The 18,878-nt window shown below is 44.3% G+C and overlaps 1 protein-coding gene across 1 annotated transcript in view; it reads right to left on the bottom strand.

Annotated features, from left to right (window-relative positions):
• Positions 1-1,562: 1,562 nt before the first annotated feature.
• The window catches only part of GLI2 (GLI family zinc finger 2), a 60,214-nt gene continuing 42,898 nt past the window's right edge, over positions 1,563-18,878 (bottom strand). Inside the window, exons 7-12 of the mRNA XM_033162174.1 lie at positions 18,532-18,663; positions 14,516-14,665; positions 12,915-13,079; positions 8,902-9,183; positions 5,334-5,670; positions 1,563-4,012 (exon numbers count right to left, since the gene is read on the bottom strand). Coding sequence (XP_033018065.1) covers positions 1,644-4,012; positions 5,334-5,670; positions 8,902-9,183; positions 12,915-13,079; positions 14,516-14,665; positions 18,532-18,663 — 3,435 coding nt within the window. The 3' untranslated portion in view covers positions 1,563-1,643. The remainder of the gene's footprint in view (positions 4,013-5,333; positions 5,671-8,901; positions 9,184-12,914; positions 13,080-14,515; positions 14,666-18,531; positions 18,664-18,878) is intronic.

The following is an 18,878-nucleotide window of genomic DNA, read 5'->3' as shown; positions in this document are numbered from 1 at the left end:
AAAGAATGCAATTTTGAAATCTTGCACTAACTTCAGTGGGACTTCATGCCTAATTCTCATCTTATTTTTTTTGATGTGATTAAAGTCACAACCAAAGTGATCTTTCCCTGACATTTTGGCATGCTGATTCTGCTCCTGTACGATTAGATTTAGCATTTAGGATGTATGGGAGTTCCACTGTAATAAGGGGGAAGGGTAACCAATGCAAAATTGATGTGAAAATCTACCCCCTGAAAACTCTGCCACGCCAAAAACTTGTCAGGAGAATTGTGCTCCTTTTCAATGGCACCATATACCAGACATGGAGAGACTAGTTAATGGAGGGCAAACACCTTCTGCCTATAACATAATAAAAAAGTACCCCAAAGTGATAAATGTGGCTCTGATGTGGCCACCCCCTTTGTGCTTTCAATTTCAATGTTTAGAAAGTGATTCGCAGTCTTTAATAACCATTTTGTGTTATGCATGGCAGGGAACTTTATCCTACTAGCACAGAAATGATTTTAAATTAGTGGCATTTTCAAACCACCACTAAATTCTCTGCGATATAAACCAACTTGTAAAAATTACCCTCTGATTAAAAAACAAACAATTCCACACAGGGCATCCATCTTTCACATCTCCTCCCCATCAATGTGTCCCTCTCAAATGTCTTATTATACATACTGCAGTGCCTTACGTTAATGCATCTTTATTTTATATATGCTTTAAGATACACTTTAGTTGACATTAATGGACAAGAGATGCCTTGACGACTCAACAACTAACGCACAGTAAGGCACTTCGTTGCAAAACTGTTCAGGAGCTGATGCTTCTTGGCTAAGCTGCAAGCTACAAAGAGCTATATTGGCTGCATAAACAATGCTGTGTATGTGTGCATTCACACATGCATGTGTGTACATGCCTGCACCATCTGGTCACAAAGCAAAGCGTTAAGCATACACAGTATGGCTTTTGGGTTTGGGTCAAAACTGCACCCATCCATTTGTGACTGAAGTGGGCAAGAAATTGCATTTTTGCAGTGATAATTAAGGGAAAACCAAAAGGAGATAGCAAAACAGGCGCAGTTTCAAAGCAGAGCTTCATATGGGCAAAAAATACTGAAAAGCATTGTTTCATTACTCTCTAGTGTTCCACATCTGGACAAGTCCCATCTTTTTTTCTGTAGCTGAAGCGTTGAGAAACTACTGAAGCAATCCTAATAGATGCCTACTCAGAAGTAAGCTGAGCTGAGTGTGGCTTACTACATAGGATTGCAACCAATGAGACTTTCAGCCTATGACAGGGGGAAAATAGTGGAAGTGATGGTCAGATTTTTTAAAAATGATGCCAAATGTGCCATTGTTTTACAAAGATAGACACTTTAAATAAATGTTTTAGAATGATGGCGGCATCTTTGATTGTTCTGAAAAACAAGCACAAGAATAATGCAAGAGGTGCACCCTTTCAGTACTTCTTTTATGAGGTTTATACATGTTTGTACTAAGACATTTTTCCTGTGTTTGGAATCCCTTTAGTGTATTTAATACTTGTTAAAAAAAAAAAAGGTCTACTCTATGGAAACCTGTTTTTTTTTTTAAAGAACCATAAAATTGCTCAGCATGTAATCTCTTGGATACTTCTAGACAGTTATGCTTTAAGCGTTAAGACATCATGTTCAGAAATTTACTTTCTTCTGCTAGGGTTGTCAACATAGAGCTCATGTCCCCTATTGCCATATTACTAATTCCAGCTGGTATGGATGGCAGTGTCAGAGAGTTTCGGGGAGTTGTGAGGCGGGAAGAGTTCTGGGAGAGATTCTGTAGGATGCTAGGGCTCAGGGTCCCTGACATCAGACTTGAATGGTCACCATCGTCCATGATGGCATCAAAATCTATCTGAGGAGGCTCCAGAACCTGTGAGTCCACAGTGCTTGATACTTGATTAGCTCCAGGAGATGGCATTGTGGCTGGCTTGATGCTCAGTGCACACTGTTGTTGTCTTACACTACAGTCTGCATGGGTATTAAAATTCTCATTTTGTTCATACATGTGTATTTGGCCATAATAGTGCATCAAATGGTTTCCCCCCATGCTGTTGTTGTATTGCTGTGGCTGCAATGATGCTACACCAGTTGTTCTCTTTGGGGTGAACTCTACCCTTTCCTGCCCTGGGCTCACATCATTGGCTGGGTGAGATATTCTCATGTAGCCCAAGTGTTGCATAGCACACATCCCTCGGTGCCTGTTTGCTGGACTGGGATTAGGTGGAGGATGAGGCTGAACTAGACCAGAAGGGAAGCTCTGTGCAACAGTACCTATCATATCCTGTTGTGGCTCAAAGTCTTGCTGACTGGAGGTCATTAATGCAGAAGGTTGATGGAAGACCTCCTGTGTCATGGGAAAGTTCATGTGGTTTGGCTGAGACGAAAAGCCCTGCTGATGTCCTGGTTCCTGTGTGACCTGACTATGCATTATGCATTCTCTGCTACTGTCAACCATTGAAGTGGGATCAGCCATAATATCTATCTGCTGAGGATGAGCATGGGATGCAGGCTTCAATATCATGTTGTTACAGGGAGGTGAAAGCTGGTTGAGGTCACCCCCCATTGTGTTTGGGCTCAGCATTTGATGAACCTGATGGTACGCTTCATGCGAGTTCAAATCTGGATTGTTACTGGGTCCCGGATTCACCTGTTGCTGCCTTAAGTGCATGCAGTTTAACCTTTGTCCATCTATGCTTGTGTTTTTCTGCACAAACTGTTGCACATTTCCATTCATGTTGTTTTGACCCACCTGCATCTGCTGGTGGCTAAAGTTCTGATACTGGCCAAAGTTCTGCTTTTGATGAATCACAGCTAAGTTACGTGGAGGGAACTGCTGCTTTGCTTGAGCAGAGGATGCATCCACCGTACCTGAGCTGACTTCATTCCACTGGACGGGCATGTTGTTCTTGCTCAAGTCAGAATCTGCTCCAAAGTTCATGTGACAGTCACTCACCACTGGAGCTGCGTGATTCATACCCACATCTGGAGCAGCCACCCTACTGAGTTGGCTTCCCAGATTGCTGTGTTGCACTTTTGCATTCACTTGGAAGTTCTGCATTTCATTGCCATAGCCTATGGAAGAGTTGTCTGAGGCCATGACACCGTTCTGCGATTTGATGTATTGCACCACGTCATCAGGTAGCACAATGTCATCATCTCCGACGGAGCCATCGGCCTCGCCAGACATTGCTTCCATGGCAATGTTCTCGGTGATACTCGGAGGCCTTGGGGAATAGATGTGCCTGGCGAGGCTTCCGTCGGAACGTGCAAAGTTTGGAAGGCCAAAGTTCCTTCTGTCTGCAGGAGGGTGGAGGGGGTTCATACTGTTTGTGCTGTTGAAACGATGGACTCTAGGGAGGGAAACTGGCTCTCCAGCAGGTCTCCTCACCGGATCACTTGCGCGTCTTGCATTGTTGCCTGGCCCATCGTGAGCAAATCCCAGGGATGCACTGTACCCATAAGCGTTGCTGTCACTGCAACGCCGTGGCCCAGGAGGAAGGCGAAAAGAAGGCAGAGCAGGCTCCGGCCCATCCAGAAGGGAAATTTTATTCCTCAGGGTCATCCTTTCCATGTTAGGCAGGGGGGTAGGTGGAGGGCCCCCTGTGGCAGCAGCATACTTGGCTTTCAGCCTGTACTGCTGCACCGGTGTGAGGTTCAGAAGACCTGGGATTCCGCTGCACTGGCTGGCGTCGCTCGATCTGCGAGAGGCATCCGTGGAAATGGGGTCATAGGAGTCAGCAGAGCTCGTGTTGTTTGGCCGGGTTCCAAACTGTGACGCTTCACTGGAACGGCGGCTGGAGAAGTAAGGGGATATCCCTGATGACCTGCGGCTGACGCTGTAGGCGGAGCTGATGGTGCTGGTTGAGCTGTCGCGACGTTCTGCTAGTTGGTTCAGCATTGTGACCTCGTTGATGGACAGGTCTGTTATCCTTGGGTTAGGCAGCACTGCAGAAGAACCACCACCACCCATGTTGTCCAGTAGACAGCCTGGTGGAGAATGGTAGAGAAAAGAGGCTTGTTATTCAGTGATGATAGCAGAGAGGCAACTCAGTTGCTAGTACTTTGTTACTTGAGCTCATCTTACCTCCCCGTTTACCCATATACCAAGCATCTACCACGTGCAACATATTCAGGCTGTTAACAGGATTGCTTACCATGTGCTGGGGACAGCAAATAGTATTGAAAACATCTGAAGATGGTGTGACAGAGCCACTGTTGCTCATTGCTGTACACACTCATATCCTTTGTTTGGCGACCAAGTTTGGTCAAACAGGCTTTGCAGGTTTTTGAAGTGCTACCAAATAGGCTTGATCTGTGATAATGCACACAAGATGACTCTGTCATATCAGCTTCAGCTCTTGGAAAGGGGGTGGGGAGAGGAACAACTGTCTGCCCCCAGCAAAAGGAAATGTAGATTGCAAAGGAGAACAGGGACCTGGGCACCAAAAAGCAATACAATGACTGTTGCAGAGTCACACATTAAATTACCACCGAAACAGCTATGAGAGAATGTCTTAGGGCTATACTGTGTCAGAATGAAAAATATGATGGGCACAGCTTCCTTTAAACAAGTACCATCAATCAGCTATGACGAATGATTTCAAAGATTTACAAAGAGGAGTCACTTCCGACCCAGAGATGATTATAATGCAGTGCTATTCAACTGGACCTCCCACGTCCAGTCTTTCCTATTGACTTAGCATACTCCAGGGACTCCACACTTACCGAGTTTGTAAATATACGCCACAAAAATGTAACAATGCCATTTTCATGGTGAAAGAAACAGTTCCTCATAGATCATTTAGATTTCCCCTCTGAGCCCAGGGTACTCTAGGAGAAAAAACCTGAGAGCAAGAGGAAGGAAATTTGCCTGGGAAGGCAAGAGCCTTTTTTTAGTACGGCAGTGTCAGGTTCAGCAGCAGTTTCTCAGGGAGACTAGGAAGTGCATACAACCACCTTGCAATATGATATCTGAGTTGGAGAGTTCAGCTAACTAATGAAAGTCTGTTTGCATGTTGTATGTTTGGGTTTGGATCCCAGCTCAACCCTTGTATTTGTTTTAAAGTGGGGAGGAAGGAAGTGCAGGGGATTATAATGGCAGGCCCTTGAAACAATAGCAAGGTAAGCTGTGAGATCATAGAACTGTAGAATTGGAAGGGACCCTAAAGACCATCTAATCCAACCCCTTGCAATGCAGGAATATGCAGCCGTCCCATACAGGGATTGAACCTGCAACCTTGGCGTTATCAGCACCATGCTGAGCTGAGTTAATGCTTATGGACAGATCTCAAACAGTGGCCAGACTTACCATTGCCTGGGATGGGAGGCAGCTTGGTATTTCTGACTTGTGGGGCCGGATTCACCCACGAGCAAGAATCCTTCACTGTCCTGAGTTTCTCTTTCTTGAGCTGCTCAAGGCGTTGCATGGTTGTCATTTGTTTCCTCAGCTGCAGACTGACAGTTGAATTGCCAGATGAGACCGTCGAGTCTACAACAGGAGTGCCATCCTCCAACGCGGTCAGGTCCCCCAGACTTCCCCCACTGTGCATGTTCATTTCGACTCCACTGTCATTGTTGTTGGTGCTCCCAAGTGGTGATGGTTCACTGCTGCATGAGGATTGGCCACCAGGACTGGACTGATACATCTTAGAGAAAACAAAGAAAGAGGAGGAGGTTTGCATCAATGTGATGGTTCTTCCCCAGTATCAGCTTTGCTTTGTTGACATCTATTATGGCTGCACCAAATTTTCTCATTTCACAGTTCACATTCACAAAAATAGCAGGATCAGTGCAAGGCAAGCAAATTACTGGGGGGGGGGGAATGCATAAGCTTGCTGAAAACTTAAATTGTTCCACCACCCTTTCCTTCCTGTGGTTGCTCCTCCTTCTCTGCACCATTCTAGCATTCTCTTCCTTTCCACCCCTGCCTTCTGCCATATTGTGCCTTCTGCCATAATCGTTTACTCCGATTAGCCATGGCCACCAGCATGGTTTTGTTTAGAGGTGTCCATGACATCATCACATCAGATGTGATCTTGCAATGTTGCTGGCAAAAACCACAAGTGTTAACAAAACCTATTGGATTAGATTACAGCAAGGACAAAAAATATTTATTTCAAAATATTTATATGTTGCTTTTGGGGGGCAGAACCCATCCAAAACAGCTTCTGATGATAATTATAATTAATGATAATGATCAATATTACAGGAAGAAAGATAAAAGATCTTCATAACTTCCATAATGTAATATTCCAGTCTCCCTCCAGTGAGACAAAATTACTCAAATACAAACAAGAAAAATAGCGTTGAAATGAACAGCATCAAAAAGTACTTAAAAATAAGATGCTCGGGGGGGGGGGGATTTATGAAAGCAAACCTTTTAAAAGGCAAACTCATACAACTTAATCCTGCATTTATTTTATTTTTTAAAGAGCACGATTTCACTGTGAAAATTCATTTTATTTTTGTTGTTGCTCAGGCTCCCCACGACTGAAGGGATTGGGACTGGTTCTTTTAGCTGGGTAACCTGTTTTCATCACTTGGTCTATACAAAGGGCTTTGTGGATTGGCATTTACTTAAGATGCTCATTATTCATTCCAGTATCTTTTGCACTGTATTTATTTATACAACTAGTACTACAAAACGGGATACTCATGGTAATGTTTAACTTAGCAATCATCAATTTTGAAACAGTTGTAGAACTTTTTAGTGTCGTATCTTGCATCACTGGAATTTTGTACATTAAAAGAATTAAAAGCCATACCAAGCAGTCACCCCAGCCCCCAGGCTTCAATCAAACTTAACTAAGCCAGGCCTTTAAAAAAAAATTATTTTATATTTTGTTTTGACTATGGTAAGCCAGGCCTGTTCTCTGTGTAAACAAATCCTCATTAGGTGATAAAGCCAATGTGTTCATTATTGCCCACAAGTGTGATGGCACTGTAGTGTGGACACAGGTTTTCCATAAGGTAAGTGATTAAGCTAATTTTTATGCCTTTTTCAAACACGGGTATGTAAACATCAGGGAGCTAAAAGCCCTGAGGGTGGATTTTCTTTTCTGTTAACTTGGAAGAACTGTATGTGCTCATTCAAGAAACTTAAGCTCTTGATGCTTTTCTGAGATAAACCTGGAACATTAGAAGATCTTTCCCCCTCCACAAACTCTACAGTGTGCCTGTTTGTCTGCAGCAGAATCAGGCCCAAAAAGCTTCAGGCACAGTGCACGACTTGTGGTTCAAAGGACCATTACATGCTTGTCCGACAGCCTTTATAGACAGATAAGGGCATGATTTGCAGGCTTAGGTTTGGTAAATGTTTTTTTTATTAGGAGGTATATTTCACATTAAGTAATTTATTTGCAATAAAGGTTAAATGTTTTCTGCTGGCTCAAAGGAAAGGCTCTTTGCTGTCCAGGCTATGGAATGATGATTTACGATTGCTGATCCTAGATGGCTGTAGAGCTGGAATGCCAGATGACACTTGGTTTAAAGGTTTCCTTCTTTTTCACAACATCTCAGTTCCACACGGCTCCTTAGAGCCCCACATTTACTAGAGAAGTGGAGAGATGCTAACCAGGAGATGTTGGCAATGCCATCTGTAGCAAAGTAAACTCTGAAACAGGCACAACAGCATAGGAATGTCATCATGCATGAAATCTATGACCTGTAATGCCACAGCAGTACACTAGAACAGCTACCAGTATGTTGGCAGCACAGGCTTATGGTGTGACTCAAGTCTTATTTAATAATTGCTGCCACCGCTTGGAATATTAAATGGATCAGCTTTGCCTTGTGCCTGGATAAATTTGGCTCCAGCCTGTGCTTTATCCTAACCCTTCCCCCTCAACTGAAAGTAAGACATAAAAAGGAGTAATTAGTGAAATGCCAATGTGGAAAGGATGAAGTAGAAAGAAATACGGACCATGGCAAATTTCACCCAAACATTCTACTTTGGCACCTGGACAGATATGCACATTTTATGTCTTTTGTACAGAGACTATGACAAAGACAGTGTATTTGCTCACCTTAGTACCGACTGTCCTTGTGAAGTAGAGTAGAGAAAGTTAAGAGAGGAGAAAGAACAGGTTGTTAGAACACAGACAGCACAAAAGGAAAGGGCTGAGGGTACAGATGGAGCAATGGAGAGAACCAAAAAATAATGGCGGATTAGCAACATCCACGACAAAGGTAAATGAATGTTTGGCCTCTTAAAATACAATACGTAGACATGGTTGATTATTATTTCTATTGCATCATCAGTGTGCATGGCACTTTGCAGAGTGCAAGAGGTCATATCACAAGGATGTTTTGGGCATGGTATATTTTGCTTGAATGCAGAGTACAGTGGTACCTCCGGTTGTGAACAGGATCTGTTCTGGAGGTCCAGCCACATCCTGAGGTTTTCACAACCCGGAGGACCGCTTCTGCACATGCACGTGGTGCAGTTTAGCGCTTCTGCGCATGCAGCAAACCCGGAAAAATACTTCTGGGTTTGCCGCATTTGCACCCCGAAGTTTACATAACCAGAGGTATGACTGTATTCAGAGTGCCATCTATTAAGAGCCAGCTCTGATTTATGGAAAAGGGAAGTGTAGGCAAATCTTGAATGAATTCTGTTGTCAAAAGTTAAAACCCAGCTGGAGAGAGAGTGTGAGAGAATGCTTTTCTAAATGCTTACAGCAGTTCATTAACATTGCTGCAACCCTATGAAATATTGAACATGGAGAAGAAAATATGCATAGGATCATAGGTGGGCCTTAGTGAAATCTGAGCTGGGAGATTTGAAAAGGTGGTGGTAGGAATAAGTGGGCAACTTTATTTGCCACTTGGCACATTAAATGTCATCACCAGTATTTCAAAGCAAGTGCATCTCTTACCACAGAGTTCTCCGTCTTTATTGTTTTGACTTGTAAGCAGTCCTCCACGCCTCTGGTGGTGCTGTTTGCCTCAGCCCGCTCGTCTGAAGTCTTTCCGCTCTGCTTGGCACTTGCTTCATTGTCGCTATTTTCCTTCAGTGCCGGCGGTCTCAGGTGAACATCATTGCGTTGTTTCTTGGTGACATGGGCCTCTGGCCCGTGCACAGTCTTCACGTGTTTCCTGAGGGAACTGGGGTCTGTGTATCTCTTTGTGCAGCCCGGAATTTTACAGACGTAGGGTTTCTGCCAATGGAAACACAGCTAAAGTTATACACCTGAAGCAGACAGAAATAAACGAGACACAGTTCAGTGACACTTTTGCTTGAATGACAATGTTGGTGTGAATTTGGAGCAGGCATGGGTGGTCTGAGCTTGAATGTGCCGTTTCTCAATAGGCAGTGATTTTTGCAAGCACTGATCCAACATACAGCAGATTCTGTGATAGCTGTGTGCAGATCTCCGTTTTGACAGACTAGTTTCATTGGTCTGGGCTTAGTCATGGTTAAAGCAGGCCACCAAAATCAATAGAAATAAACTCAGTTGTGAGTGACCAACTTAAGTTCCATTCATCTCACTTGGACTAGTTTTAGCATTACTTAGTCTGAAAAAACCATTGAAAAAATCAACTGAAGTGTAGTTGTGCCGAAAAACTTTTCTCACACCCCAGATGTAGCGTCTTACTCTGAGTTGCTTAGGACTGATATGTCCTGGGCTGTTGGTAAGGAAGGGTGTGTGTGTGTGTGTGTACAGATGGATAGATGAAATTGTCCAGGGGTGCCAACCCAAAATACTCTAACACATTGCCTAATAGTATTTTGCTTGATTTGCATTTGTTCCAGTTGCCGCAGGAATGTTAACAAGGATTAGTGTGGGATATGGCTGAGATGTACAGGGAATGTCTTCAAGGAAACCTTTCTGCTGAAATATGGTAGCCTGGGAGGCCAGCAGGAGGGAAAGAGGCACCCTATTTTTACAGAGAGCCAGAGAGACAAGCCAGACTGGATTTACAAGCCATCAGATCTCCCCCACATCTCCATCACCTGTCAGGCGGGTAAGCTGTTATTGCTGCACGGTGGAATCCACAGACGTGCAGTGCTTTTGAAGAGGATAATGCTGTAACTATTGGAACTATGAGTCACCGATAACCACAACACAAACAAAGTTAAGGACTGCACAGCTGGAAAGAGAATTAAGAAAACAGGAAGATATCCTGCCCCTCGCCTGCCTGCCAGCAATTTATCCATTCCCAAATCCAGAGTGCGTTTGCACAAATGCGGTTAGAGCAGGATAGCCCCTCAGATACTGTTTCTGAAGGGCTGAATTCATATTTTAAAATGCCATTTCAGGCTAACTAGCTGCTTAAAGTACTTTTCCACTGGGACCTTGGAAGGGGTCCATCCGAAGAATAAGCAGGTATACGTTCTTCCAATTTTAGCAAGAAGTGAGCATTTGCTTTTTCCTATGTATCTCTTTGCCTGGTAGATGTAGAGCAATGTGCTCTGCATTCAGAAGGCCCCAGGTTAAATCCTCACCATCTCCAGGTACGACTGGGTGCCCCTGCCTGAAATCCTGGACAGCTGCTGCCAGTCAGTGTAGACAATACTGAGACGGGTGAGTGGTCTCATTCTGTATAAGGCAGCTTCCTATGTTTTTTTTTTAACCCAGAATAATTCATGTGTGCTATTATCTCCTCCTACGGTAGGTGGGCTGCTGCACAGTTTGGCTTGAACAGTGGAGGGGAAGATCAGTGGAGGGTAACAGATCAAAGCCTGAAGAATGGTTTGCGTCGGAAGCAAGAAATAAAGGACTCATACTCCACATCATTAGGGCCAACCTTGGGAATTCTGCCAAAAACAATTCACCCCCACTCCTTCCAGAAAGTTCCTGAACTTTTCCCTCTGCAGAGTCCTCCAGAGTCAGTTTCTGACCATTACATTTGGTCTTTTTGGGAACTGAGTATTGAAGTTACCCTGATGAGTAACAGTTGCTGTCCAGCCAATTGTCAGAGGGAGAATTTTACCTGACACTCTTTTGTGGAGAATAGATGATGCTCTGGCCATCTCTGTTTCTTCATCAGTATGACCATCTTGTAAAACCCGAGTGGGGAACCTGAGGGCTGCATTCCTTCGCTCATTCGCTCATTCCTCCATGATGGGCTCCAGAGCCAAAAGGTGACTGAGCAACAGATGTGACTCTTACTTTTGTATACAGTGGTGCCCCGCTAGACGAAAATAATTCGTTCTACGAATTTTTTCGTCTAGCGGTTTTTTCGTCTAGCGAAGCGGCAATGACAGCCGCGCTCCGCTAAACTAAAAAAAAAAAAAAGACGAAAATTTTTTGTCTTGCGGGGCAGCTTCCGCTAGACGAATGCCGTTCGTCTAGCGAGTTTTTCGTCTAGCGAGGCATTCGTCTAGCGGGGCACCACTGTAGTAGGTTGCGTTCCATTCATGGAAAACCCAGAGATTTCTACATGCCCCGCAATGCAGCTTTCTCTCCAAGTAATAGGCATTATTGCAGCTCAAGGCCACATTCAAGGAGGGCATGGAGGAGGGTGGTTGAGAGGTATTGGATGGCGACAGGAGGCATGGGGAAGGGGGCAGTGCCCTAGAGAGAATTCTGGTGGCGAAATAGAGAGGCCAGAAAGGACTCCATTGGGTTTGCAGGCTGGAGGTTTCCCACAACATTGCAGAAGCAGTTGCTGACCAGAAGTAATACTCAATGGGTTTTGGGGTATGTGTGTGTTGGTTTGACACACATGAAACATGCTCTCACAGAGCTCCCCACTGCCTATCCTTGACTCCTAACCTGCAGCATCTCTAATTCCCCTTCCACCCATTCAAACTTCTTGTATTTACATGAAAACCAATAAAAATCATTTGGGTAGAAACTTCAAACAACATTTTTGCCATGCCTGGAACAAATTCATTCCATACAAATGCAGCACTACTTAATGAAGCAAATTACATGTTCTATTTCTGAAATTGCCATATCACTTTGCAACCTTAATTTTTCAAAATACCATAAAGAAAGACCTCAGTTCCCCCTCCTCATACTGGCATAGTGTATGCCACGTTTCTTCCCAGTACCTTTGTAACCCTTTTCTTTCTCTAAACCATCCTCTCTCTACCTTGCCTCCAAGCCCTCCTGTGCAATGAAACAAGCACATTGCTATATTTGTAAAAAAGGAAACTCTTAAGTTTGCAGAGGAGATTAAAAATAGATGGAGAGGCATATCAGTCTGAGATCCCTAACATGATGCCACCCAAAATTGGCTAGGCTGAGGCTGTCACTTTAAAAGTCCTGTACCCATACCAGTCTACTTACTCATAGTAATTCATATTAATCATTACAAATGAGGCTAGAGGCTAAACCTGGCCCGGTAACAGCTGTTTTCAGAACTTTGGAGCACCCCGCCTTCCTGCCATTTTCTTAATTAGTGGTAATATAAATTTCAACCTCGGCATTAGCCTTTTGCAGTAGACCATCACATGCTTTACAATAAATGCAATTTCCTGGCCTCCCCCAGCTCCTAATAACGTATCTTCATTAGCAAAGGCTTAACAAAGCATTTGCCTTGTGCTCTAGCCTTGCGTGTCCACAAGGCAGGAACTTGCATTAGGCTTCGATCCTAGCTCCATGGGGCTTCACTCCAAAACAGCAAACACGAGGAGCTGCTCAGATTAGGAAGGGCTTGGTATGTGGCAAGAACCAGCCTGTGAGCTCAAAGCTTGGGAGGATGTCTGCTCAACAGTGTGGTGGTTTCTAGGCTGGCATTCATAAATATCAAACTAGCAGAGTCTACATTTCCAGCTCAGCAAATCTTAAAAGAGCCGTGTGTCATTATGGTAGTAATTATACACACACACACACACACACACACACACACACACACAATCCAAGTGTGTAAATATTATTAGCAGCATTTAAATAAAAACAAAACACCTTTACCTGTTTTGGTGAAGGCCTTCACCTACCTCATTGGAATGCGTCCTGTTCTGGTGTTTTGCTCGGTCAGAAGCATTAGAAAAGGCCTTATTGCAGCCCTCATGTTCACAGACGTAAGGTTTTTCACCGGTGTGAGACCTCAGGTGTGTCTTCAAGTTCTCTAGCCGCGAATAGGCTTTGGAGCAACCCTCAAACTAAAACAAAAGAGGAGTGTTAATCAGCTTCTTTCCTGAGCAGGCTGTGGGGATAAAGGGCTTCCCCACCCCCCTATGCACAGGCACATAATCTGGGCAGCTGATTTAAAGCAGAGGGCCTGAATGTTTAGTCATAGCCCACTCTTATGGTTATCTTAAGGCACTCTCTGCACAGCAGGCATGACAGTTGTGGAGACACCAGGGTTTCCTATAGTAAACACAATTGTATCTTTGAACTGCCATGCACATGTGCCTGAAGGCCCTAATTTAGTGACAAAAGAATTTTATCAATGCTTCATGTGTTTGCAATAAACACCAGTACATCCCTAGTGCAGCAATGGCAACAGATCCTGCCACTTTAATTGTGGAGCTGCCCTGACATTCCATGTGCATTGAGGTGCCATTTCTTTGCTTTGAAAAAATGTATCTTACTGGATAGAGATGACTAGTAGTTTAGCTATTTTGAAGCAGTACACAACGACTCTGGGCAGCTCTGATTTTAATCTAAGTACCAAAAATTTGAGATCTGAAAAGCTGTTAGGCATCTCCTTCACCCCATCACAGATTCTCTCAAAAAGGATGTGTCTAAAAAAAACTGCACCCCAGCCTAATCTCTGGTCCAGTTTGAATCTCTGGTCCAGTATGTGTTTCCACATCTCAGTTTGCTTTTAAAGACCAAGCACACGTTGAAAAATCACTACACAATGAACATGGACAGCAAACTCTCCACCAGATGAGGTTTTAACTTACATTACGGCACTATATGGAATGAGTTCTTCACTCGGGAGTTAGGAGTAGTAGCCAAGTGATTATGAGGTGATAACCTGGCTAGACTGCAACTTTCCAGAATGCAGAAGGAGATTGCCTCCATCCCTAGATTAAATTACTCAGAGGGCCTTTCAAGGAAACACCATACCTTGTGGGTGAAGTAAATCAGAGACAGAACTAGCTTGCTCATCCACCAGAACAGGAGAAGGGGAATTTTGGAGTCCTGCTCATTGGGTGATGTTTGTGCTGCACACTCCTTTCACAATTCAATTTGCTCTCTGCTTGTGGAATCTGTGGTCTGAATTGTGTTATGTGGGTCTGCAGCAGTTCAGTGCTTGTTGTGTTGGATAAAGCAGCGTACTTCCTTGCTCAAGCCTGCACTACGCATGGGCATAGTGTAGTGTACATCCAATAAACAAAATCTTTACACACACACACACCCTCTGTCAGGAAGATATTGGGTATGCATGTGCAGGAATCTACATGCTATGTATGCAAACATGGGGAAGGCAGGGTTAGACCAGCACACATAGGCTTTATACATTTTACCAAGCAGGTATATATGTCTTAAGATTCCCACCTTGATTTCTACTCTGTGCTTAAAGGGGCATGATGCAACCAGTTCAACACACCAATCTGTGTGCATGTTGATGGTGTCAGTATCTTACCGTGCACTTGTGTGGCTTTTCCCCAGTGTGCCTTCGCATATGCACTACCAGCATGTACTGTGCTTTGAATGGCTTCTGCTCCCGCGTACACTCTTGCCAACGGCAGACAAACTCCTTCTTCTCCCCATGAATGTGATCATTATTGATATGCTGGAAGGAGAGGAAAGAAGAAGAAGAAGTCAGGCTGTTAAAAAAAGAAGAAGGAAGACAGCACCACTTTCTTGCTGGATGATGAGGCTACCAGCGGCTACATATTACTGCTAATATCCTAGGCAATGTGCCTCTTAATGCCAGTTGGTGGGGAACAGGGAGCAGAAGTGGGGTGGAGGGAGAGGGCTGTTGTGCTCACATCCCACTTGCCGGCTTCCCACTGGCATGTTTCTTAGCCACTCTGAGAAGAGGATACTGGCCTGATCCAGAAGAGCTCTTCTTAGTTCTAACATTCCATCAATAAGACTCACAGAATACATATTACTGGGAAAGGGCATTAAAGAACAGTGGCTCATGTCGCTTCATTCCAGCAAATACGTGGAATTCCAAGCAGTTCTGTGAGTGGACTGATGGATCTCTCTGTCTCTTCTCCGCCAGCCCAAAGGAGGACTGTTTCCATGCTAGCCACAAAGAAAGAAAAGTATCTTCCTCGGCAACCAAAATGGAAACCAAGCAGGCTGATGGAGAAAAGGGGGCAAGTCTGCCTGTTTTCTATTACCTAGCCTCCTAAAAGTGCTTAGTGGACTGCTGTTCCATGATGGCTTCACATTTTCTATAGCAACCAGAATGGAAATGCAGGCTATTGTTATTTATTAAATTTCCACACCAGCCTTCATCTGGGGATCACGGAGCAGCTTACAATATAAAAACACAGAAATGCATACCATAGTAACAAAGAAAAACAATTGCCCTCCCCTGGTTTAGAAGGCCATAGATTGTTTCCACAGTGAGGTGGTGAAAGGGGAAGCTGAAATTAAGTTGTGTGTGTGTGTGTGTGTGTGTGTGTGTGTGTAGAATAGATCCACCCTAAGTAGAATAGCTTTAAAGCTGATTTATCTTGCCAGATTTAAAAAGAATAGAAAAGACAGTCATGTTTGGGATATGCATCCTATCCCCCCCACACGTTCCTCTTACCATTACACCCATTATTAAAATTGATGATAACTGTCAGTTTGCAAAGCTGACAAACACAAAATCTCTGCTAAATGGAGAGAAGGAAAAATGGCAGTTTTATCTCACTTTGTTGTTTCCACAGAGAATAATTTTGACATGAATACATCAGGGAGTCCAGGGATTAAACCCTGTGGTCCGGGTCAGAGAAGGAAACCACAGTCTGTAGGAGCTGGGCAACCAATACTCTAGCCCAGAAATCATCCATGATCTCAGAGAGTCAAAGCTATGCTGACAAAGCTCCAAGATCCAATGTACTTCTTCAGCCTGAGCATCATTTTGTAGGGAACACAATGAGGCCCATCCCTCAAGGTTACTTGTTCCAGGTGCTCACCAGAGCTCAAGACATGGGCACTTGACAGACAGGAAAACACAGCTCCCTGTGCAAGCTACAGAGGACTCCTTTTAAGAGCCAGCTACAACTAACTAACTAAACTAACTAACTCACTCACTCACTCACTCACTCACTAACACACACACTCTCTCTATATATATACATACATACACATTGAATGCTATTGCCTGGCCAGATTTTGTATTGAATATGTAGCCACCTGCAGTCTGTAGCAAGAAATAACATTTGTAGAGTCTGAAGCAAAGAAGCCTCACGTACTACTAATTATTTAGCCACATAAAAGCCTAATGTTGCAGCAGAGCCTAGATCTTCAATTCCTATTTTTCCAGGTTTAGGAATGACCAAACACTTGAATTTTAAGAAGTGCAGTAACAGTGTTTCTCCCCTACGAGTCCAATATAAAGCATTAAAATATATGGTAACACCTGGAGGGCTTCTTCACCCACATTCAACACAGATGTTTCTCATGCAGAGTGCAACTCTGTATACCACTGAGATGCAGGGCCCAATTACTGTTGAAAAACAACATTCTGGAGAAAGCAAATCCTCATTAAAAAGCTGTATGCCTAACAAGGGATGGCACCCCTCCTTAGTCATATTTTTAAAGTGATGAACACCTCTTTGTTAAGGCATCCCATGCTTATCATTTGGTTGCATCCAATTTTGCCCTTATATGAATGGACAGTATCCTTCCATTTGCAGAAGAGTCTGATCTAGTGGATCCCTCCACTGTTGGAAGGAGGCAGTGGCAACTTTTGCTGATTTATCCTTACCCCTGCAGCCTCTTGCACACCTTCCATTCTATTCAGGAGGGTACCCTGGCCATGCAGAGCGCATGGGGAGGGGGGGGGAATCCGTGAAAATTGTCTCCCCCCTCCCATTAGTGAAAGCTTTTCAAAGAATAAAGGAGCACAGTTGGCTTTTGCCCTTTGAAGCTGACAGAGCTGCATTCAACTGCCCTGCTTCCCTCAATGCTTTGCTAAGGCCCCATGACACTGCTTTTAAAAAATGATTCCGAAGATAATTTGGAAATGTCAGATGGTCCAAAATGCAAGGGGCAGATTACTGGCTGTGGTTCTATTTAGAACTCTTAGAACTTCCCACTGGGATTCCCTCCCCCCCCCCTTATGCCCTTCCTTGCATGCTTCTTCTGGCATCTACATACACACTATGCCCTTGCATGGTGGGTTCTTTAACTTGCTCAAAATATAGCTGCCTCCTTGCAGTATTCTGTTACCTAGGAAGACTAATCAAGGGGATATGCAGCGACACAATGAAAGGCAGCTTCACCACGATCAGCTCACAACACAAAATGATTTCAAGTGACTATGAAGTGCAAAAAAACACCCCTGGGGTCTATGTAAGCAGTGCTAGATCTAACACTGCCTACAAGATCGAACAGAGGTCCAGTGCTGCTGAAGGAAGAATGTGTCCTGAGAGGAGGAGCAGAGACCTTGGCATCTTCCCACTCATCAGGCTGGGGCAGTTAGGGGTGGCAAGGCCAAGCTAGCTTCAGGTTGGTGGACTTGCAAGATGTGCCTACCCCTGCAGAGCCACCGCTACTGCCTTGGAGCTCTCCCAACCTTGTCCCACAGCATCCATTTCCCAACAAATGAAGGACACCACTGCCTCTGCCCACTCCTGGCCCTGATTCACTGGTGTATTTAATCAGAATGCATCTTGGAGCATGCTCTCATTGTTAGGCAAGTCAGGATTTAGGCAGGAGAGCCAAAATTTAATTAATTTTTTAATTGCATTTATATTACACCTTTTTTCTCCAAGGAGCTCAAGGAGATGCACATGATTCTTCCCCTCTTCATTTAATCCCCAGAACAACCCTGTGTTGGTAGGTTAGGCTGAGAGGCAGTAACTATATAACAGACTATTGTATTTTAATATTTTGTTGGAAGCCGCCCAGAGTGGCTGGGGAAACCCAGCCAGATGGGCGGGGTATAAATAAATTTATTATTATTATTATTATTATTATTAGCCCAAGGTCACCCCATGAGCTTCATGAAGGCTGAGTGGGGGTTTGAACCCTGGTCACCCAGTTCTTAGTCCAATGCTCTAACCACCACACCACACTGGCACCAGGAGCCAGCCCTAGCTTTCCTGTGAGAGAACTCCATGGGTGATTAGGTAGACGGACAAAGTAAGACAAGTGTTTCCAAGCTAACAATAAGGGTTGGGAATACCTCAACACCAGGCAACAGTTGTTTATATTATCCACACAGGTTGTTTATAGTTACCAGGGTTTCTTAGTCTTAGCAGCTGGAATGCTGAGAAAAATACAAAATAATCCATCAAAAGCTAGTCAGCAGCTCGGTCCTTCTGGGAGTTTGACCTGATTTGGCAGGGTTTACATATGCTGTGCCCTGACCGGCCCCTTTCAGTAGCTCGCTGCATGACTTCTGGCTGCACAGCGTCATGATATGAAGGGAGGACGACACCCCCTCCCCCTGAAATTTATGACTCGTGTCTCTTCCCTGACACCACTTACATGGACAAGCTGCTCCTGAGTGTCATACTCCTTCGCACAACTTTCCCAGTGACAGTTGGTCTCATAAATAACTTCGGGCTCCTGTTTGCATTCGTCCTTATCAAGTTCCTCTTTCAAGTCTGTCAGATGCTCCTGCAAGATACAAAGCACTTTGCGTAAGATGGACTGGTTTTGCCTGAACTCCTCAGTCACCGATAGATTACACAGCAGGTGCTTGTGGAAGAAAGAGAAGCACAACCGCAGGGCGACAACGACAGAGCATTGCTGGCGAGTCACAGAAGGGCCTGCCCAGAAATGGCATCTAAGCGAGGCCAAGCATTACGCGCAGACCAGGTGACTGAATATAG

Source organism: Lacerta agilis, chromosome 1, assembly GCF_009819535.1.
Source record: "Lacerta agilis isolate rLacAgi1 chromosome 1, rLacAgi1.pri, whole genome shotgun sequence".
Taxonomy (NCBI): Eukaryota; Metazoa; Chordata; class Lepidosauria; order Squamata; family Lacertidae; genus Lacerta; species Lacerta agilis.
The sequence above is the reverse complement of the archived record's forward strand: the minus strand, read 5'-3'. Positions and strand labels throughout refer to the sequence as shown.